The sequence below is a fragment of the Heptranchias perlo genome, chromosome 13 (genome assembly GCF_035084215.1).
Source record: "Heptranchias perlo isolate sHepPer1 chromosome 13, sHepPer1.hap1, whole genome shotgun sequence".
Lineage (NCBI taxonomy): Eukaryota > Metazoa > Chordata > Chondrichthyes > Hexanchiformes > Hexanchidae > Heptranchias > Heptranchias perlo.
Genome location: NC_090337.1, coordinates 63,972,369 through 63,996,710, shown reverse-complemented (window position 1 = coordinate 63,996,710; position 24,342 = coordinate 63,972,369). Strand labels below are relative to the sequence as shown.

At 44.2% G+C, this 24,342-nt stretch overlaps 2 protein-coding genes across 4 annotated transcripts in view; one reads left to right on the top strand and one right to left on the bottom strand.

Moving 5' to 3' along the window:
• dzip1l (DAZ interacting zinc finger protein 1-like) overlaps positions 1-24,342 on the top strand; it is a 300,747-nt gene that overhangs the window by 256,120 nt on the left and 20,285 nt on the right. The gene's annotated exons all lie outside the window — the stretch shown is intronic.
• On the bottom strand, positions 682-24,231 carry LOC137331195 (claudin-18-like). The gene is made up of 5 exons (XM_067994807.1): positions 24,012-24,231; positions 6,615-6,779; positions 3,286-3,391; positions 2,588-2,698; positions 682-883 (listed from the first exon to the last, which is right to left on the bottom strand). The coding sequence occupies exons 1-5, from the start codon at positions 24,229-24,231 to the stop codon at positions 682-684; spliced, it is 804 nt and encodes a 267-aa protein (XP_067850908.1).

The window sequence follows — 24,342 nt, the reverse complement described above, 5'->3', positions numbered from 1 at the left end:
CCACCTAACTGCCTCTCAACATGTTCCTTATCCCTTGTCTCTCAGGAAACTCATCCAGTTGTATCTAGAACCCATTTATACTGTCTGCTTAAGTCACCTCTCCTGGTAACTGAGTCCACATTCTAATCCTTTGGGTGTGAAAAGTTCGGTCTAATTTTTAGCTTTGTGGTGTTTGAAGGAACCTTAAGGGGGTCCAGGGATGTTCCTACTCCCTCCCATGGGTGATATGAGTGACCATGTTGGTCGGAACTGGATTCAAACTTGGGCTTCTAGTTTGGAGCTCATGGGGGTCAAATTTAACTTCAGAGGGGGTGCAAAATGGGTGGTAGTGAATTGTCCGTCCTTTACACACCTCGCTCGATTTTCCTTTCCATTGACAGGCGGCCAATCCGCTACTGCCCGTTTTGAGCCCCCACTGAAGTTGAGTTTTAACATCCCCCCACCCTGTACACAGTCACTGTAGAAACTGGGCTGGCCTGTCACCGTAATCAATTGAGTGCACTTTCTAATAACTTGACTGTCCTCATCAGCATCTAAACTACACGACAGAGCGATTGGTTCAGAGCACGAGCTGAGCGAATGTATCCCGGGATAAGGTTTAATAAATGGAGTCCTGAGGTGGTGGCCATGGGTTCAGAATCTCACCCTGGGGTTATGTTGGGACCCGATGAAACCAGCAATTTACACATAATCGTATTTCCCGGATATGTCGCGTTTGGCGTCCTCGTTGACGCTTCGGTTGTAAGTGGATCTCTTCAACTCTGCCTCGTCGGGGTAGGTCCTCTTTACGTGGGTCATTTCTGTTTCGTATTGTGTGCCGGATCTGTGGCCTACCCTGTAGGGCCCCCCACGGCTCGGCGCCTTGTAGATGGTGGAATTGTACCTGCACAAAATGATGACCTGATTAACAGGCGGTACCTTCTGACCTCGGCTTCTCTTGAAGCTCCCAGCGTTGTTAAATCCAAAAACCCAACCTTATTGAAGCTCTGGTGTGCTTAAAAATGGTGTTCCTCACCTCCACCTCCCCCGCCCCCACCTCCAGTTTACTGTCTCTCTCTCCTACCTAGCACCTCACCCAAGTTACCATTCTCCCAACGTACATAGATAGGCTATTCCATCATGGGGGAAGGCATCACAGCTGACCTCATTCCAGCCTTCAGCTGTCTCTACAGTTGCAGGCTCCAACAGGGCCACTGTACAATGAGCAGGAGCCTTGGCTGATTTGTTGCCTGGGTAGCCTAAAGATGCTGAGGCTAATTGGAGCATCCCAAATGCCATTTTAGCTGAGGTCACCTAATTTAGGGATCGAACCTGGAATTTTCCTGCTAATTGATGTGATTTGCATTCTTTCTAGCTTGTGATATACAGCCGGTGTCCTGTGTCACTGACTGTATCTCTACCGATGTTAATCCAGCTCCCTCACACTGTCACTCAGTAACCCCTCTCCCCCAGCACCCTGTGTCACTGACTATCTCTACTGATGTTAATCCCTCTCCCTCACACTGTCACTCAGTAACCCCTCTCCCCAGCACCCTGTGTCACTGACTGTATCTCTACTGATGTTAATCCCTCTCCCTCACACTGTCACTCACTAACCCCTCTCCCCCAGCACCCTGTGTTACTGACTGTATCTCTACTGATGTTAATCCCTCTCCCTCACACTGTCACTCAGTAACCTCTCCCCCAGCGCACTGTGTTACTGACTGTATCTCTACTGATGTTAATCCAGCTCCCTCACACTGTCACTCAGTAACCTCTCCCCCAGCACCCTGTGTTACTGACTGTATCTCTACTGATGTTAATCCAGCTCCTTCACACTGTCACTCAGTAACCTCTCCCCCAGCACCCTGTGTCACTGACTGTATCTCTACTGATGTTAATCCCTCTCCCTCACACTGTCACTCAGTAACCTCTCCCCCAGCACCCTGTGTTACTGACTGTATCTCTACTGATGTTAATCCAGCTCCTTCACACTGTCACTCAGTAACCCCTCTCCCCCAGCACCCTGTGTTACTGACTGTATCTCTACTGATGTTAATCCCTCTCCCTCACACTGTCACTCAGTAACCCCTCTCCCCCAGCACCCTGTGTTACTGACTGTATCTCTACTGATGTTAATCCCTCTCCCTCACACTGTCACTCTGTAACCCCTCTCCCCCAGCACCCTGTGTTATTGACTGTATGTGTACTGATTATTTAAGACAGCATATTTGGAGTTTAGGAGGAACATGAGAGTACTAACAATGGCAGTATACGTTTGGAAAATACTTCAAAACAATTATTTTCTTCTTTGATCTTTCTGATATTCTGTCCAACTCTCAGCAGAACAAACTGAGAAACGGAAGTTGAAACAATGGGAGGGAGAATCTGGAATATAATGGTTAAATTTAATTTTACATCTGTCTTTTTGATGTAAGTATGTCACTCAGAATCTCCCAAGGAAGGCATGGAAACCTTTAGGCAGGACAAATGGAAACTATAAAGCTCCTCTGCCATGTATTGTAGATTCGAGTGATGGTTGACATAAACGGCCATTGATTTCCCTCTCCGTTATTTGTGGCTGTACTCTGCACACACCATTACTCACCGAGTCTCCTGGGGCATCAGACCTCGACAGGCGATGCACATCACTATCCCACCGACAACGAGCAGGCCTCCAGACACCCAGCCCACAAACAAGGCAGAGCCAAACGTGTACCTGCGGGGAAGAAAGGCCGCGTCAGTCCAAAACCTGTCTCCAGTAATAGTCACTGCACACCTGGAAACTGTACACCTCATTAAAGGATGAGAAGTTTGAATTGAGATCAGAAGAAATGTCTTTCTCTTACAACAGATTAGGTGGTGGAACAAACTTCCAATACAAGCAATTAGTGCTGTGTTGACTAACTCATCGACAAAAGTGCCGGATAAATAACTGTTTGAGAAAGTTAGCGTTGGTTCTAAGGTTGTCTGAGGGAGTGCTGCACTGTTGGAGATGCCGTCTTTTGGATGAGAAGTTAAACTGAGGCCCCGTCTGCCCTCTCAGGTGGATGTAAAAGATCCCACGGCACTATTTGAACCAGAGTAGGGGAGAGCCACGACCAATATTTATCCCTCAACCGACATCACTAAAAAAACAGATTCATTCATCTCATTGCTGTTTGTGGGACCCTGCTGTCACTTTTACCTCCAACTGTGACCACACTTCAGTGGCTGTGAAAGGTGTTATATAAGTCTAGAGGAAAACAAATGAAAGCTAATAACACAATGAGGTTCCAGTTCTGGGGCTTCATTCTTGAGACTTACCTTTGCTGAAGTGCCCCTTGACCTCCAAGTATTGATACGTTCATCTCCCAGAAGTTTGTCACCAACATGTTTCCGTAGACTGATACTCCAGCAATGCAACAAAGCCCTGTCCAGGTTTTTAAAAAAGGTGTTAGTCGAGAGGAACAGATGTAAACCTTTATCAATCACTGGTTAGGCCCTTAAATTAGTTTTTTAAAAAAAAGTTTGCCTTTTCAGCAAGAAGTTATGGTAAACCTTAAAAAAAGTTATGGTGAACCTTAAAAAAAGCTTGTGAATTTAAAATAAAATTGCTGGACTATAACTTGGTGTTGTAAAATTGTTTACAATTGTCAACCCCAGTCCATCACCGGCATCTCCACATCTTAAAAAAAGAAATCACTGGTTAGGCCTCAGCTGGAGCACTATGTTCAATTCTGGGTACCACACGTTTAGGAAGGATGTCAAGGCCTCGGAGAGGGTGCAGAGGAGATTTACTAGAATGAGGGACTTCAGTTATGTTGAGAGACTGGAGAATCTGGGGTTGTTCTCCTCGGAGCAGAGAAGGTTAAGGGGAGATTTAATCAAATCATGAGGGTTTGTGATAGAGTAAATGAGAAGAAACTGTTTCCACTGGCAGGAAGATCAGTAACCAGAGGACACAGATTTAAGATAATTGGCAAAAGAACCAGAGGGAGAGATGAGGAGAATTTTTTTTTAATGCAGCGAGTTGTTATGATAGAATCATACAGCTCAGAAGGAGGCCATTTGGCCCACTGTACCTGTGCCAGCTCTTTGAAAGAGCTATCCAATTAGTCCCTTTCCCCTGCTCTTTCCCAATAGCCCTCCAAATTTTTCCCCTTCAGGTATTTATCTAATTCCCTTTTGTAAGTTACTATTGAATCTGCTTCCACCACCCTTTCAGGCAGTGCATTCCAGATTATAACAACTCGCTGCATAAAAATTTTTCCTCGTGTTGCCTCTGGTTCTTTTGCCAATTAACTTAAATCTGTGTCCTCTGGTTACCGACCCTTCTGCCACTGGAAACAGTTTCTCCCCATTCACTCGATCAAAACCCTCATGATTTCGAACACCTCCATCAAATCTCCCCTCAACCCTCTCTGCTCCAAGGAGAACAATCCCAGATTCTCCAGTCTCTCCGTGCAACAGGAGTCCTTCACCCCCAGTACCATTCTAGTAAATCTGGAATGCACTGCCTGACTGGGCAGTGGAAGCAGATTCAATAGTAACTTTCAAAAGGGAAGTGGATATATATTTGAGAAGGAAAAATGTGCAGGGCTATGGGGAAAGAGCAGGAGAGTGGGACTAATTGGATAGCTCTTTCAAACAGCCAGCACAGGCATAATGGGCCAAATGGCCTCCTTCTGTGCTGTAAGATTCTATGATTTTGACTTTACTTAGATTCTTCACATTTCTCTCTCGTTCCCACTCCAACGTAGAGGCCTGATTGAGTAACCTTGTGCTACCAGCAATGCTGCCTTAAATTGACTGTTGGGAGTTGCATGGAGAGTGACTGTCCTTCCCTCTAAGGAAGCACCTAGCTTACACTCGGCACCTCCTCACCCAGTAAGGCTGATATTGGAAACTCGGTGAAGTGAGTGAATTAAATCAGTCCTTCGTGGCACAATGCATCAATGGTCCAATACAAAGTGTTGCTATGCCACATTTCAATCAGCAGTCAGCTGGAATCTAATCCTTTGCTCTTACTGATATTAAAGCTCCCCAGTTGTACATGACCTCTCTCAAGCCTTTAGGTTTAGGTTTGAACAAACTGATCCAAGTGGGATTAACTTTTTTTTTCTCTGGAGGTGAATTGTTGTGCTCATCGAAGTGAGGGATGTTAGCTCCTGAGGAATGGAACATTTACACATTTCAGAGGGCCAGAGTTGGCATCAAGTGCTGCCCTGTCAGGCACAGCACAGTCAGCTCCCTGTAAGCCCTCCGAGCAATGGGTTTGCGACTCATCAGAAAAGCAGCCCCAACAACGTCACCCACACCAGTGCCCCTGTGACTGCTGTTTGAGATGTGGTCCACCTGTGCTGCACTAGGGACAGTTTTGTGCTTCGCACTTGCACCCATCAGCCAGAAGAAAGGAGGCTTTCATTCACAAACCCATTACATCACCCGGTACAGCACAGAAACGGGCCATTCGGCCCAACAGGCCCATTCCAGTGTTTCTGCTCCATACGAGCCTTCTCCCTATCTAACCCCATCAACATAGCCTTCTATTAAATTCTCTCTCATGTGTTTATCTAGCTTCTCCTTAAATGCATCAATGCTATTCGCCTCAACGGCTCCTTGTGGTAGCGAGTTTCTCCTAAATTCCCTATTGGATTTATTAGTGACTATCTTATAATTATGGACCCCGCTTCTGGTCTCCCCCGTAAGTGGAAACATTTTCTCTATGTCTACCCTATCAAACCCTTTCATAATCTTAAAGACCTCTATCAGGTCACCCCTTTTCTATTTAGAGAAAAGAGCCCAGCCTTTCCTGATAAGTATATCCTCTCAGTTCTGGTATCTTCATTGTAAATCTTTTTTGCACCTTCTCCAGTGCCTCTATATCATTTTTATAATATGGAGACCAGAACTGTGCGCAGTACTCCAAGTGTGGTCTAACCAAGGTTCTATACAAGTTTAACATAACTTCTCTGCTTTTTAATTCTATAACTCTAGAAATGAACGCCGATGCTTGGTTTGCTTTTTGTATGGCCTTATTAACCTGTTTTGCTACTTTTAGTAATTTGTGTATCTGTACCCCCAGATCCCTCTGCTCCTCTACCCCATTTACACTCTTACTATCCAAGCAGTATGTGGCCCCCTTATTCTTCCTATAGCACTGCAAATACCTTCAGTGCTCATGGGCTCAGGAGAGGGGGGGTACATACCAGCCAGGGTTCCCATTTATGCTCACAATTCAATGCCCCCTCCATTGCTGGAAAGTGCGATTGTGTGGCTGAGAATGGGCTTAGGCACGGCTGTGCGCTCTCCACAGTTGAATACCCCGCCACCTCTCGATGTTTGCTGATTAAGGTGTGAGACAGTGGAGCTGTCGATGCCTCTGTAACTGAACGCCATCAACCCCCGGGGGGTGGGGGAGATAGAAATTCACACCACCCTGAACTGGCTGAAGGAGAGTGGAGTGTACTGACTGTCACCGAAGGGATTAAAGATAAAAAGGTTGATTTGCTCAATGCCCGCGACCGGTGAGGAATAAAGGACTGGGAAACAGTGGGCCCCACCCACGCCCGCGATTGCCCAATGCATGCAGCCGGCTGACGAAGGCTCGACCTCAGTAGCGTGCGTTCAGCCCTCCCGGAGGTGCGTTGTACCTGCGACAATGAACAAGACCCCGGAGGTGAGCGTTAGGTTGGCCTTTGCAGCGTCGTCCATGGTTCCCAGTCGAATGCACTTGAGCGCCAGGATGGAGACCATCGAGCCGATCAACGCGAGCACGATGGCGACGATCATCAGGGCCCGGACGGCCTGGAACATGGCTGTCGGCAGGAAGTACAGACGTTAGCGCACCAACCGTGTACAGTTTACATCAAACTTTGCCCGTCAACCTCTCGCAGCATCACATGAAGGATTAGCTGGCGGAAGTGAGTCCACAGGGAAACAGCTTATCAGTGCGGTTCAGCGGAATTATGGGGGGTGAAATTGGACATGGAAGGGTACGCAAATCATATTTTCCTCCCGTTATACGACACATCTGATATTCAGTCCTATTGAAGTCAACGAGACTGACTATCGGGGTGTGTCGTATAACAGGCGACTGATGCGATACAGCCTGTTTTGCGTCTCCGTCCATGCCCCGTTTCCCCCCCCAGTGCCTCCCAATTACTCAGTGGGTAAATGCACTACTCTAGTGGAGTTGGTTCATACAGACCAGGGAGGGCCCAGGTTCAATACATGGGCTGCGCTGAGTTAACTGATCTCAGTCTGAATGACAGTAAGGGTGCTCCAATTTGGCATCTTCCTGGGAGAGGACAAGATCAGCCAGGTTTCAGATCATACACTATCCTGCCTTGGTCCTATCACGCCATTCCTTCATTGTCGCTGGGTCAAAATCCTGGAACTCCCCACCACTTGGGAGCACCACTTGCATAAGGACGGCAATGGTTCAAGAAGAAGGCCCATCACCGCCTTCTCAGGACAACTATGGATGGGCAATAAACGTGGCCTTGCCAGTGTCGCCCACATCCCAAGAATGAATAAAGCAATATATCATCTCAGTTATCTAAACCCCATGCAGTATTTTCACGCTCCTGCATGACACTATTCTCGTGTACACAGGGTGTACTGTATAATGGTAATTTTGTAACCATCTGTGTGGAGATTCGCTAGCAGGAAGCATGGGTTGCAGAATTGGGGTCGCAATATTATAGCCCCATCTCCAACATGCACTTGCATTAGGCAAGGCTCCGTGCTGGCACAATTACCTCACACGTGTTACAGCGTAAAGTAACTGAGGGGAATGTTACCTAGAGGATAGAAGGCCAGGCAGTATTGGATAGTGAAGAGGAGAGAATAGATGAATATGCTGGAGTTTTACTTGGGGTTTGGGATGTATTTTTATAAGAACTCCTCGTTCACTCCTCTTGGCCCATCATATCACTGTCCTGCGACCTATAGTCCTCTGACTCTGGCCTTGTGTACATTCCCCCCTCTTTCACCCCATTATTGGTGGTAGAGCCTTCAGCACCTTGATTCCATTCCCTGTATCACCCTCCCTAAACCCCTAAACCTCCTTCACTGCTCCACTTCTTCAAAAGCCTTTTCAAAACCCATCTTTTTGATGAGGTTTTTGGTCGCCCTTTCTGATCTCTTCCTCCTTGGCTGGGCATCCTGTTTGTTTACATTTATTATGTTAAAGATGCTCTATACGTACAAGTTATTGAATATGGAATGTAGCATTTCAAGGATGGTTCAGCTCTGTATCTTCACCATACTGAAGTGCTCAAATACCAATTTAAACACTAGGATGTTAAAGGTAAAGGAGGCCTTTTCCACACAGAGGACAGTAGAGGTTCATGGAGAATCCATAGTAGTAAATGGGTTCAGGGGACAATTGGATGTGTTTCTGGAGAGAAGAGGAACATTTCTGAAGCAATTTCAAACTGTTTCTCATGGTACTTGCACTTGTCTGACACCTTATCACATCCTCAGGATCACCTAATTAATTACTTTCCGAAGTGAAGCCATTGTTGTTACATAGGCAAACATGGCAGCCAATTTGCACATAGCAAGATCCTACGGCAAATGACATGAATGACTAGTTAATTTGTTTTTGGTGACGTTGGCTGAGAGAAGGGTGTTGGCCAGGACACCAGGAGAACTCCCTGCTCGTCTTCGATTAGTGCCATGAGATCTTGAACATCCACCAGATTAGCATAAAGGGCCTCAGCAACAATGCAGCACTCCCTCAGGGCTGCACTGAAGTGTCAGCTTAGATTATGTTCCCGAGTCCTGGAATGGGACTTGAACTCAACCTTCTGACTCAGAGACGAGAGCGCTACCAACAGAAACAATCTGTGTAGGGTAGTTTATCATTTAGGGTCATTATGTACAGTTCCTATTTATATAGCAGGCCCACTCCAGAGACTGGAGCACATAATCTAGGTGGACACGTCATTGCAATTCTGAGGGAGCACTGCACTGTCGGAGGTGCCGTCTTTCAGATGAAATAGTAAGCAAGACATGTCAGAGCACATCCGAGAGATAGGTTTGCAGCAACAGCTGCTGCAGTATAGCTGGAGTCATAATTTACGCTGCGTTTAGTTCTGGGCTCGTGTGGCTGGTTCTCAATGTGAGAGTCTGGACAGTTGATGACACCGCCAAATTAAACTCAGCAAACTGGTTAAAACAACAGCCAGGAAGACCCGGAGAAAAACCAGATCGGGCTCAGTGAATCTGGCCAGTTTGCTTTGGTGAAGCTGCGATACAAAGCTTAGCGGTCAGTATGACCTGGGTCTGCTGGGCTCCTGTGGCTTTCAACGGTTACCAATCTCAAACCTGTACCTGTTATATAACAACATGCTTCACTGCAGCAGATTCAATAGAAGCCATTAGGAGCTGCTTCTGCCCGGGCTGAACTCCGAAATTATTAGGAAATGTGGGTTTTCTTGTAGAAATACGGCGCCTTGTTCAAAATGGTAAAATTTAGTTATCAGAAGATACATGGGTACTGAGATTTCTTCCTTCGCTCATTTTTGTGATAAAGTGGATCTAAATAAAGGGTGCTGGAGCATCGGCTCAAAGTGCTGAGGGGCTAATCCAGCTGGGTTTACAGCTGCTCCAAGAGTCCCTCCAAAATGGACTGAACAACATGAGCAAAAAATGAGAAGCAGCTGGTTTTCCTGATTGAGTCCATGAATGACGAGAGTGTCCAGCATCACAGTCACATCAAGAGTGTTATAAACTGGAAAACCAGGTGGTGAAGGATAAAATATTGGAGCCTGGTTTTCAGTTGCTTCCAAGCCTTTATACACCCAGCTCAACATTACACACCTTCCTATAAATGAATACAAGAGAGTCCCCAATTGATACTCACCACCTGAATATAATTAACGCTAATTGACATAAATCACAGATACAAAGAGGTGAATAATTTACTCCAGGTCAGACCCAAAGTTAGCAGAAGATTTCAGCATATCAGCACCATGTAGGCAGAGGGCTCAGGGCAGTTCAAAATTCCACTCCGTCGGCCAGTCAGCTGTGAATCAGTGGGTAGGAGTCTCGCCTCTGAGGCAAAAAGGTCCTCAGTTTAATGTCTCAACCAACAGATGACACCTTAGACAATGCAGTACTCCCTCAGTGCTGCATTGAAGTGTCAGTTTAGATTATGTATCCAAGTCTTGGCGTGGGATTTAAACTCAACCTTCTGACTCAGAGGCGAGAGTGCCACCAACAGAAACACTGTGTAGGGTAACGTATTGATTCGGTTCATTATGTATGCTTCCTATTTATATAGCAGGCCCACTCCAGAGACTTCGGCACATAATCAAGGCTGACACTCCAGTGCAGTACTGAGGGAGTGCTGCACTGTCGGAGGTGCCGTCTTTCAGATGAGACGTTAAACCGAGGCCCCTCAGGTGGATGTAAAAGATCCTACGGCCCTATTCAAGACGAGCAAGAGAGTTCTCCCCGTTGTCCTGGCCAACATTTATTCTTGACCAGCATCACTAAAACAGATTATCTGGTCATTACCACATTGATGTTTGTGGGATCTTGCTGTGTGCAAATTGGCTGCCGCATTTCCCTACATCACAACATTGACTACACTTCATTGGTTGTGAAGCGCTTTGGGACATCCTGTGGCCATGAAAGATGCTATATAAATGCAAGTTCTTTCTTTTACTGAGAAGAGGGGAGAGAGGAAGAAAAAGAAAAATAGGTTGATTGGCAAACTGATGGCTATTCTGTTCTACTTTAAAAGTCTCCTGCCAGTGGTGGTGGATTTGATCATTTCTCAGGAGGGATGAATGCTTGAGAGGCATCGGATTTATTATCTGGGGACAATCTCTCCTCACCCCCATTTTTTTTTAATCCCTCCCCCAGTTTATTTGGTCATTTTCTGGCAATGTTAAAGTATTTCAACTGGCAAGGGAAGCATATTAGATTAACTGCAGTGAGGAGTTAATCTGCACTGTTACACAAAGTATAACAGACCTCACAACATTTAAATTAAATTCATTTTTAAAATTCTTTGAGAATCTAGGAGTTCCTTAGGAAATGTCATTTACAATTAATTTATACTCTAATTATTACAAGTGACTAAATCACATTAATCATTGTGCTAAACTCCTCCCAAGTACAACCCGTTCTCTGTTTGGTAAAGGAGGGCACTAGTCTTTAGGACCTTAATGGTTTCTTTTTATTTACATTTTGTCAGCTCTTCTGCAAGCACTGACTAGTGCCGGGGTTACAGTTCCACTGTCGCAGGCAGCCCTCTGGTACCTTGCCCAATTGGGCATTCATCTTGTGTTAGACTAGACAGAGAGGGATGGTCGATAGCTCAGCCATGAAGGCTATCACAGCTACACTTTTCAGCCGGGGCCATTGAATGGCGAACAGTTGTGGGATCCAGGCTGATCTTTCCCTCTTCCTTGTACTGGGCTGCTAGGCCAATTGTACTGCCCCATTCTGCACTAGCTGGAGTAAGCTAAGGTATCACATACTGGGGATCCAGCCTATTCCTTCTGGTCCCTGTGACATCATACAACACTGAGCTATGCACATGTCTACTAGACCATCAGAGAAGTGAACCTTACGGTTGAAACGAAAAGGCATGCTTGAGAGGTTTTTCTTTTTAAGAGTTGAGAGTTTTGGGTTTCAACCCAACCCCAATCACGACATTTTGAATCAGAGAATTGAAATCCAGTCAAAGGCTATAAATCAGATCATTTTCTGCAGGCCCAGGTTTTGTGAGTGAGTTTATTGAAAACTTTGGTTTTATTTTGACTCTTGCTGTTGTGTCCTGCGACACTGTGATCATTGGTTTAATTTTCACTGCAAAAGGGCAGACCCAAAATCTGTATGATTCAGGCCAACTTGAACATTTGCTGATTAACAGCATGAGGCTGATTTTATGAATGGATAGAAAATCACTCGAGCCACTGGCAGACAAAGTTCCCTCCTGGCAGCATTCGGGAAATCAACCCTTATATATGATAGGATCAGGACCAGGGTAATGGGATATTTCTCTGTTGCTCTCTCCCTTCTCTACTTAGTGCCATTCATAATCAGCATTGATGCTAATGTACTCGTGAATCCGTGATACAATTACATTCTGATATTCCCTCCATTTCTGGGTATGTATCAAATTTATAACTTTACTGCATTCTTACACTAAGTTTTTAAAAGAAACTTTTGTATTTTTTCACTTTAATTACAAAGAAACGTAGAAAATAGGAGCAGGATTAGGCCGTTCGGCCCTTCGAGCCTGCTCCGCCATTCAATATGATCATGGCTGATCCTCTATCTCAATACCATATTCCCGCTCTCTCCCCATACCCCTTGATATCTTCTGGGTCTAGAAATCTATCTATCTCCTTCTTAAATATATTCAGTGACTTGGCCTCCACAGCCCTTCAGGTTTACCACCCTCTGATTGAAGAAATTTCTCCTCATCTCAGTCCTAAATGTTCTACCCCGTATCCTGAGACTGTGACCCCTCGTCCTGGACCCCCCAGCCAGGGGAAACATCCTCCCTGCATCCAGTCTGTCTAGCCCTGTCAGAATTTTATACGTTTCAATGAGATCCCCTCTCATTCTTCTAAACTGTAGTAAGTACAGGCCTAGTCGACCCAATCTCTCCTCATACGACAGTCCTGCCATCCCAGGAATCAGTCTGGTGAACCTTCGTTGCACTCCCTCTATGGCAACTGTATCCTTTCTTAGGTAAGGAGACCAAAACTGCACACAATACTCCAGGTGTGGTCTCACCAAGGCCCTGTATAACTGCAGTAAGACATCCCTGCTCCTGTACTCAAATCCTCTTTCAATGAAGGCCAACATACCATTTGCTTTCCTAACTGTTTGCTGCACCTGCATGTTTGCTTTCAGTGACTGGTGTACAAAGACACCCAGGTCCCTTTGTACATCAACATTTCCCAATCTATCACCATTTAAATAATACTCTGCCTTTCTGCTTTTCCTTCTGAAGTGGATAACTTCACATTTATCCACATTATACTGCATCTGCCATGTATTTGCCCACTCACTCAACTTGTCTAAATCGCCTTGAAGCCTCTTTGCATTCTCCTCACAACTCACAATCCCACCTAGTCATCAGCAAACTTGGAAATATTGCATTTGGTTCCCTCATCCAAATCATTGATATATATTGTGAATAGCTGGGACCAAGCACTGATCCCTGCGGTACCCCACTAGTTACCGCCTGCCACCCCGAAAAAGACCCATTTATTCCATTTAAGGGAGATTTCAAACACAAGTTAGTATTTGTAAAGATGCCTTTGTTGAGTGAAGTTGACGTATAGATTACAATAACAACTTGCATTTATACAGCACCTTTAACTTAGTAAAACATCCCAAGGCGCTTCACAGGAGCATAGTTTCTGCCTCAATCACTAACCCTGGAAGTGAATTCCACAGCCTCACAACTCTCTGTGTGATGAAGTACTTGGGTATGGTAGCCTAATGGTTATGGCACTGTATTAGCAATCCAGATGTTGTGAGTTCAGTTCTTCCTGTGGCAAGTTGTGAAACTGAATTGAATAAATCTGATAATTTGTGGGCTGGCACCAAATGAAATGACTATGAAGGTTGCTAGATTGTTGTTACAAACCCAACTGCTTCATTAATATCCTTCAAGGCAGGGAACCTTACACCCTTACCCAGTCTAGCTTACATGTGACTCCAATCCCACACTATATAGTCGACTCTTAATGTCCACAGGGCAACTAGGAATGGGCAATAAATGCAGCTGTGCCAGCATTGCCCACATCCTGAGAATAAATTGTACTGTAAGTTTGTCCTGCCCACTGTTCTAAATCTTATACATTTAATCTTGTGTCTATGACCCCTCATTCTTGACACCTCAACTAATCAGCTAATGTATTTCTATATTGGAAGGAAGTGCCACAATATTAGTGGGGTGTCAATCTTTCAGTGAGGTTTGTTACAGTAATAGTGGGATTTGATGCAGTATTAGTGGGAAGTGTCACAGTATTATTGGAGTTTGTTGTAGTATTAGTGGGAAGTATCACAGTGGGGTTTGTTGCAATATTAGTGAGCAGTGTCGCAGTATTAGTGAGGTTTGTTGCAATATTAGTGAGCAGTGTCGCAGTATTAGTGAGGTTTGTTGCAATATTAGTGAGCAGTGTTGCAGTATTAGTGAGGTTTGTTGCAATATTAGTGAGCAGTGTCGCAGTATGAGTGAGGTTTGTTGCAATATTAATGAGCAGTGTCGCAGTATTAGTGAGGTTTGTTGCAATATTAGTGAGCAGTGTCGCAGTATTAGTGAGGTTTGTTGCAATATTAGAGAGCAGTGTCGCAGTATTAGTGAGGTTTGTTGCAATATTAATGGGCAGTGTCGCAGTATTAGTGGGGTTTGTTGCAATATTAGTGAGCAGTGTCGCAGTATTAGTGAGGTTTGTTGCAATATTAATGGGCAGTGTCGCAGTATTAGTGAGGTTTGTTGCAATATTAGTGAGCAGTGTCGCAGTATTAGTGAGGTTTGTTGCAGTATCAGTGGGAAGTGTCACAGTAATGTGGAGTTTGTTGCAATATTAGTGGGAAGTGTCACAGTATTAGAAAGGTTTGTTGCAGTATCAGTGGGAAATGTCATAGTATTAGTGAGGTTTGTTGCAGTAATAGTGGGGTTTGTTGCAGTATTAGCAGGGCTGCCACTATATTAATGGAGTTTACCACAGTATTAGAGTTTGCCACTGTATTGGTACGATTTGTCACAGTGTAACTGAGGTTTGCCGTAGTATTAGAGAATGTCACAGTACTGATGGGGTTTGTCACAATATTGATGCGATTTGTCACAGTATTGATGGGGTTTGTCACAGTATTGGTGGGGATTGTCACAGTATTGATGGGGTTTGTCACAGTATTGATGGGGTTTGTCACAGTATTTGGATTTGTCACGGTATTGGTGGGGTTTGTCACAGTATTTGGATTTGTCACGGTATTGGTAGGGTTTGTCACAGTATTGATGGGGTTTGTCACAGTATTGATGGGGTTTGTCACGGTATTGATGGGGTTTGTCACAGTATTAATAGGATTTGTCAAAGTATTGATGGGGGTTATCACAGTATTGATGGGGTTTGTCACAGTATTGGTGGGATTTGTCACAGTATTGATGGGGTTTGTCACAGTATTAATGGGATTTGTCAAAGTATTGATGGGGTTTGTCACAGTATTAATGGGATTTGTCAAAGTATTAATGGGATTTGTCACAGTATTGATGGGATTTGTCACAGTATTGGTGGGGTTTGTCACAGTATTGATGGGATTTGTCAAAGTATTGATGGGGTTTGTCACAGTATTGATGGGGTTTGTCACAGTATTAAAGGGATTTGTCAAAGTATTGATGGGATTTGTCACAGTATTGATGGGGTTTGTCACAATATTGATGGGGTTTGTCACAGTATTGGTGGGATTGTCACCGTATTGATGGGGTTTGTCACAGTATTGATGGGGATTGTCACAGTATTGATGGGATTTGTCACAGTATGGATGGGGATTGTCACAGTATTGATGGGGTTTGTCACAGTATTGATGGGGATTGTCACAGTACTGAAGGGGTTTGTCACAGTATTGATAGGGTTTGTCACAGTATTGATGGGGTTTGTCACCGTATTGATGGGGATTGTCACAGTATTGATGGGGATTGTCACAGTACTGAAGGGGTTTGTCACAGTATTGATGGGGTTTGTCACAGTACTGAAGAGGTTTGTCACAGTATTGATGGGGTTTATCACAGTATTGATGGGGATTGTCACAGTACTGAAGGGGTTTGTCACAGTATTGATGGGGTTTGTCACAGTATTAATGGGATTTGTCACAGTATTGATGGGGTTACTCACAGTATTGATGGGGATTGTCACAGTACTGTTGGGGTTTGTCACCGTTTTGATGGGGTTTGTCACATTATTGATGGGGTTTGTCAAAGTATTGATGGGGTTTGTCACAGTATTGGTGGGTTTTGTCACAGTCTTAATGGGATTTGTCAAAGTATTGATGGGGTTTATCACAGTATTGATGGGGTTTGTCACAGTATTGATGGGGTTTGTCACATTATTGGTGGGGTTTGTCACAGTATTAATGGGATTTGTCAAAGAATTGATGGGGTTTATCACAGTATTGATGGGGTTTGTCACAGTACTGAAGGGGTTTGTCACAGTATTGATGGGGTTTGTCACAGTATTGATGGGGTTTGTCACAGTACTGAAGTGGTTTGTCAAAGTATTGATGGGATTTGTCACAGTATTGATGGGATTTCTCACAGTATTGGTGGGGTTTGTCACAGTATTGGTGGGATTTGTCAAAGTATTGATGGGATTTGTCACAGTATTGATGGGATTTGTCACAGTATTAATGGGATTTGTCAAAGTATTGATGGGATTTCTCACAGTATTGGTGGGGTTTGTCACAGTATTGATGGGATTTGTCAAAGTATTGATGGGGTTTGTCACAGTATTAATGGGATTTGTCAAAGTATTGATGGGATTTGTCACAGTATTGATGGGATTTGTCACAGTATTAATGGGATTTGTCAAAGTATTGATGGGATTTCTCACAGTATTGGTGGGGTTTGTCACAGTATTGATGGGATTTGTCAAAGTATTGATGGGGTTTGTCACAGTATTAATGGGATTTGTCAAAGTATTGATGGGGTTTGTCACAGTATTGATGGGGTTTGTCACAGTATTAAAGGGATTTGTCAAAGTATTGATGGGATTTGTCACAGTATTGATGGGGTTTGTCACAATATTGATGGGGTTTGTCACAGTATTGGTGGGATTGTCACCGTATTGATGGGGTTTGTCACAGTATTGATGGGGATTGTCACAGTATTGATGGGGTTTGTCACAGTATTGATGGGGATTGTCACAGTATTGATGGGGTTTGTCACAGTATTGATGGGGATTGTCACAGTACTGAAGGGGTTTGTCACAGTATTGATAGGGTTTGTCACAGTATTGATGGGGTTTGTCACCGTATTGATGGGGATTGTCACAGTATTGATGGGGATTGTCACAGTACTGAAGGGGTTTGTCACAGTATTGATGGGGTTTGTCACAGTACTGAAGAGGTTTGTCACAGTATTGATGGGGTTTATCACAGTATTGATGGGGATTGTCACAGTACTGAAGGGGTTTGTCACAGTATTGATGGGGTTTGTCACAGTATTAATGGGATTTGTCACAGTATTGATGGGGTTACTCACAGTATTGATGGGGATTGTCACAGTACTGTTGGGGTTTGTCACCGTTTTGATGGGGTTTGTCACATTATTGATGGGGTTTGTCAAAGTATTGATGGGGTTTGTCACAGTATTGGTGGGTTTTGTCACAGTCTTAATGGGATTTGTCAAAGTATTGATGGGGTTTATCACAGTATTGATGGGGTTTGTCACAGTATTGATGGGGTTTGTCACAGTATTGGTGGGGTTTGTCACAGTATTAATGGGATTTGTCAAAGTATTGATGGGGTTTATCACAGTATTGATGGGGTTTGTCACAGTATTGGTGGGGTTTGTCACAGTATTAATGGGATTTGTCACAGTATTGATGGGGTTTATCAAAGTATTGATGGGATTTGTCAAAGTATTGATGGGATTTGTCACAGTATTGATGGGATTTCTCACAGTATTGGTGGGGTTTGTCACAGTATTGGTGGGATTTGTTACCGTATTCATGGGATTTGTCAAAGTATTGATGGGGTTTGTCACAGTATTAATGGGATTTGTCAAAGTATTGATGGGATTTGTCACAGTATTGATGGGATTTGTCACAGTATTAATGGGATTTGTCAAAGTATTGATGGGATTTCTCACAGTATTGGTGGGGTTTGTCACAGTATTGATGGGATTTGTCAAAGTATTGATGGGGTTTGTCACAGTATTAATGGGATTTGTCAAAGTATTGATGGGGTTTGTCACAGTATTGATGGGGTTTGTCACAGTATTAAAGGGATTTGTCAAAGTATTGATGGGATTTGTCACAGTATTGATGGGGTTTGTCACAATATTGATGGGGTTTGTCACAGTATTGGTGGGATTGTCACCGTATTGATGGGGTTTGTCACAGTATTGATGGGGATTGTCACAGTATTGATGGGGTTTGTCACAGTATTGATGGGGATTGTCACAGTATTGATGGGGTTTGTCACAGTATTGATGGGGATTGTCACAGTACTGAAGGGGTTTGTCACAGTATTGATAGGGTTTGTCACAGTATTGATGGGGTTTGTCACCGTATTGATGGGGATTGTCACAGTATTGATGGGGATTGTCACAGTACTGAAGGGGTTTGTCACAGTATTGATGGGGTTTGTCACAGTACTGAAGAGGTTTGTCACAGTATTGATGGGGTTTATCACAGTATTGATGGGGATTGTCACAGTACTGAAGGGGTTTGTCACAGTATTGATGGGGTTTGTCACAGTATTAATGGGATTTGTCACAGTATTGATGGGGTTACTCACAGTATTGATGGGGATTGTCACAGTACTGTTGGGGTTTGTCACCGTTTTGATGGGGTTTGTCACATTATTGATGGGGTTTGTCAAAGTATTGATGGGGTTTGTCACAGTATTGGTGGGTTTTGTCACAGTCTTAATGGGATTTGTCAAAGTATTGATGGGGTTTATCACAGTATTGATGGGGTTTGTCACAGTATTGATGGGGTTTGTCACAGTATTGGTGGGGTTTGTCACAGTATTAATGGGATTTGTCAAAGTATTGATGGGGTTTATCACAGTATTGATGGGGTTTGTCACAGTATTGGTGGGGTTTGTCACAGTATTAATGGGATTTGTCACAGTATTGATGGGGTTTATCAAAGTATTGATGGGGTTTGTCAAAGTATTGATGGGATTTGTCACAGTATTGATGGGATTTCTCACAGTATTGGTGGGGTTTGTCACAGTATTGGTGGGATTTGTTACCGTATTCATGGGATTTGTCAAAGTATTGATGGGGTTTGTCACAGTATTAATGGGATTTGTCACAGTATTAATGGGATTTGTCAAAGTATTGATGGGATTTCTCACAGTATTGGTGGGGTTTGTCACAGTATTGGTGGGATTTGTTACCGTATTCATGGGATTTGTCAAAGTATTGATGGGGTTTGTCACAGTATTAATGGGATTTGTCAAAGTATTGATGGGATTTGTCACAGTATTGATGGGATTTGTCACAGTATTAATGGGATTTGTCAAAGTATTGATGGGATTTCTCACAGTATTGGTGGGGTTTGTCACAGTATTGATGGGATTTGTCACAGTATTAATGGGATTTGTCAAAGTATTGATGGGGTTTGTCACATTATTGATGGGATTTGTCACAGTATTGGTGGGATTGTCACCATATTGATGGGGATTGTCACAGTACTGAAGGGGTTTGTCACAGTATTAATGGGGTTTGTCACAGTATTGATGGGGTTTGTCACAGTATTGATGGGATTTGTCAAAGTATTGATGGGGTTTGTCACAGTATTGGCGGGATTTGTGACAGTACTGACGGGGTTTGTCACAGTATTAATGGGGTTTGTCACAGTATTGATGGGATTTGTCACAGTATTGATGGGGTTTGTCACAGTACTGTTGGGGTTTGTCACAGTACTGAAGGGGTTTGTCACAGTATTGATGGGGTTTGTCACAGTACTGAAGGGGTTTGTCACAGTATCGTTGGGGTTTGTCACAGTATTGATGGGATTTGTCACAGTATTGATGGGGTTTGTCACAGTATTGGCGGGATTTGTGACAGTACTGACGGGGTTTGTCACAGTATTAATGGGGTTTGTCACAGTATTGATGGGGTTTGTCACAGTATTGATGGGGTTTGTCACAGTATTGTTGGGGTTTGTCACAGTATTGATGGGATTTGTCACAGTATTGATGGGGTTTGTCACAGTACTGAAGGGGTTTGTCACAGTATTGATGGGGTTTGTCACAGTATTGATGGGGTTTGTCACAGTACTGAAGTGGTTTGTCATAGTATTGATGGGGTTTGTCACAGTATTGGCGGGATTTGTGACAGTATTGGTCAGGATTGTCACAGTATTGGTGGGATTTGTCACAGTATTGTTGGGAGTTGTCACAGTATTGATGGGGTTTGTCACAGCATTGATGGAATTGTCACCATATTGATGGGGATTGTCACAGTATTGGCGGGATTTGTGACAGTACTGAAGGGGTTTGTCACAGTATTGTTGGGGTTTGTCACAGTACTGAAGGGGTTTGTCACAGTATTGATGGGGTTTGTCACAGTATTGATGGGGTTTGTCACAGTATTGTTGGGGTTTGTCACAGTATTGATGGGATTTGTCACAGTATTGATGGGGTTTGTCACAGTACTGAAGGGGTTTGTCACAGTATTGATGGGGTTTGTCACAGTACTGAAGGGGTTTGTCACAGTATTGATGGGATTTGTCACAGTATTGATGGGGTTTGTCACAGTACTGAAAGGGTTTGTCATAGTATTGATGGGGTTTGTCACAGTATTGGCAGCATTTGTGACAGTATTGGTCAGGATTGTCACAGTATTGGTGGGATTTTTCACAGTATTGGTGGGAGTTGTCACAGTATTGATGGGGTTTGTCACAGCATTGATGGGATTGTCACCATATTGATGGGGATTGTCACAGTATTGGCGGGATTTGTGACAGTACTGAAGGGGTTTGTCACAGTATTGTTGGGGTTTGTCACAGTACTGAAGGGGTTTGTCACAGTATTGATGGGGTTTGTCACAGTATTGTTGGGGTTTGTCACAGTATTGATGGGATTTGTCACAGTACTGAAGGGGTTTGTCACAGTATTGATGGGGTTTGTCACAGTATTGATGGGGTTTGTCACAGTATTGATGGGGTTTGTCACAGTATTGTTGGGGTTTGTCACAGTATTGATGGGATTTGTCACAGTATTGATGGGGTTTGTCACAGTATTGATGGGGTTTGTCACAGTATTGATGGGGTTTGTCACAGTACTGAAGGGGTTTGTCACAGTATTGATGGGGTTTGTCACAGTACTGAAGGGGTTTGTCACAGTATTGATGGGGTTTGTCACAGTACTGAAGGGGTTTGTCATAGTATTGATGGGGTTTGTCACAGTATTGGCAGGATTTGTGACAGTATTGGTCAGGATTGTCACAGTATTGGTGGGATTTTTCACAGTATTGGTGGGATTTGTCACAGTATTGGGGTTTGTCACAGTATTGGTGGGGTTTGACCCAGTATTGATTGGATTTGTCACAGTATTGTTGGGATTTGTCACAGTATTGGTGGGATTTTTCACAGTATTGGGGTTTCTCACAGCATTGATGGGGTTTGACCCAGTATTGATGGGATTTGTCACAGTATTGGTGGGATTTGTCACAGTATTGGTGGGATTTTTCACAATATTGGGGCTTGTCACAGTATTGATGGGGTTTGACCCAGTATTGATGGGATTTGTCACAGTATTGGTGGGGTATGTTGTGAAATTAGCAGGTTTTGTTGCAGTACTAGCGAGGCATGTCGCTGTGCGTCATGGTATTGGTGGGGTGTGTTGTCCCTGTACAGTGGTCTTTCCATATGTATCACTTGTAGTTAGATACTGTTATACCTCTGGTAGGGGTGGGAGAAGGCAATCAAAAAAACCCTTGGATATAGTTGCCTTGCTTCGTGCCAAAACCGCAAGCCCAAAATATGTACAAGAGCAAATATTTGGATCAGGCTCCTGGCATTCACAATAGATTGCATTATTCTAGATCACTTCAAGCTAAAAAATGTCATAAATATCATAACCTGGAGAAGAAAATGGTTTTGAGATGAACAGTTGTTATGTTTGTTGTCCTCAAATCTATTTAACCCAACCTGACGAGCTGATGAGTTGCTGAAATCTCAGACATTTCTGGTGTGTAGTTTTCTTCTTCTCTCGAGTCTGCTTCCATTCTGTTTCATTTCCCTTACTCACAAATCCTTGTACTTCATCATTTGAAAATCTGCAGTACTTCTTCACACAAAGGGTAGTGGAAGTCTGGAGCTCTCACCCTCACAAAGCTATTGAGGCTGGTGGTCAATTGAAAATTTCAAAACCGAGATCAATAGATTTTTGTTAGGTAAGGGTATTAAGGGATATGGAACCAAGGTGGGTGGATGGAGATAAGGTACAGATCAGCCATGATCTTATTGAAAGGCGGAACAGGCTCGAGGAGCTGAATGGCCTACTCCTGTTCCTATGTTCTCTATCTTGCTCACATTTGAAGATTAATAGTTTGCAAACAAAAAATATCACCTATAACCAACCATGTAAAGGAAGAACATGCATTTATTTTGTGCCTTTCACATCATCAGGGTGTCCCAAACCATTTGCAGCCAATGAATCATTATTGAAGTGTAGTAACTGCTCTAATGTAAGGAAATGTGGCAGCCAATTTGCGAACATCAAGGTCCCACAAACAGCAATGAAATAAATAACCAGATAATCTGTTTTTTAGTGGTGTTGATTGGGGAATAAATTGTTGACATTAGGTGAACTTCCCACGTCTTCTAAAAGTGCCATAGGATCTTTTATGTCCACCTGAGAGGGCGGGCAGGGCCTCGATATAACGTCTCCTCCGAAAGATGGTACCTCGGCCAATGAAGCACTCCCTCAGTACTGCACTGAAGTGCCAGCCTAGATTATGTACACAAATCTTTGAGAGGGGCTTGAACCCAAGACTTTCTCACTAAGAGGCGAGAGTGCTATCACTGAGACCAGTTTGACTCTGCAACAGGAAAGTCATCCTCCTATTAGAACATATAAAAAGTCTGACTTCAGAAAAAGCCATTTTGCTCATCCCTTTAGCATGTCAACCCTCCCATCGAAGCCCATCCCTCTGGCACATTAACCCTCCCATCGAAGCCCATCCCTCTAGTACATTAACTCTCCCATCGAAGCCCATCCCTCTTGTACATTAACTCTCCCATCGAAGCCCATCCCTCTTGTACATTAACCCTCCCATCGAAGCCCATCCCTCTGGCACATTAACCCTCCCATCGAAGCCCATCCCTCTTGTACATTAACTCTCCCATCGAAGCCCATCCCTCTAGCACATTAACTCTCCCATCGAAGCCCATCCCTCTTGTACATTAACTCTCCCATCGAAGCCCATCCCTCTGGCACATTAACTCTCCCATCGAAGCCCATCCCTCTAGCACATTAACCCTCCCATCGAAGCCCATCCCTCTAGTACATTAACTCTCCCATCGAAGCCCATCCCTCTGGCACATTAACTCTCCCATCGAAGCCCATCCCTCTAGCACATTAACTCTCCCTTCGAAGCCCATCCCTCTAGCACATTAACTCTCCCATCGAAGCCCATCCCTCTAGCACATTAACTCTCCCATCGAAGCCCATCCCTCTAGCACATTAACTCTCCCTTCGAAGCCCATCCCTCCAGTACATTAACTCTCCCATCGAAGCCCATCCCTCTGGCACATTAATTCTCCCATCGAAGCCCATCCCTCCAGTACATTAACTCTCCCATCGAAGCCCATCCCTCTGGCACATTAATTCTCCCATCGAAGCCCATCCCTCCAGTACATTAACTCTCCCATCGAAGCCCATCCCTCTGGCACATTAACTCTCCCATCGAAGCCCATCCCTTTAGCACATTAACTCTCCCATCGAAGCCCATCCCTTTAGCACATTAACTCTCCCATCGAAGCCCATCCCTCTGGCACATTAACTCTCCCATCGAAGCCCATCGTTTTGCCTTTAATACTTTGGCCAGTTGATTATGCCAGACATTTATCAATCTTTGAGTGAAGAAGTTTGACAAGAACTACCTGCAAGAACACTGCCAGTTTATCACAAAGGGGGATTTCAAAGACTTTTTAGGTCTTGCAAAGGATTAAATACATTCAGACTTCTATTCGTAAAATGTGCTCCTGCACAACTTTTAGTGCAAGGTAGTTTGTTTTAGAAATGCAGCAAGTGTCTGCGGGACATCGTCCCCTGTTCCATACCCCAACCCCCCACCTCCCGACAGCACTTTGTCCAGTTGTTCCTACCTGGAAGCCCTAGGATTGTAAAGAAGGGCCGACATTCCGTGAAGCCTGACGTCTGCTGCACACACGTTTTCCACAGACCCATATAGTTGTAAACCGATGTCACCAGATCCCGGCCCAAGTCCTGAGTGCTCCACATGTTCAAAGCTGTGGCGATGATGGTGCCGGCAAAGCCTAGGGAAGAAATGACGAAGCCCAGGCACTGGCACATTGTGGTAGCCATTGTTCTTACAGTGAGTCTCTGCGGCGAGCAAACGCGACACGTCTGAACAGTTGGTCTACCGTTGATCAAATGACCTGGTCCCTTGCGTTCCCTATAGACGTAACCTGTGTG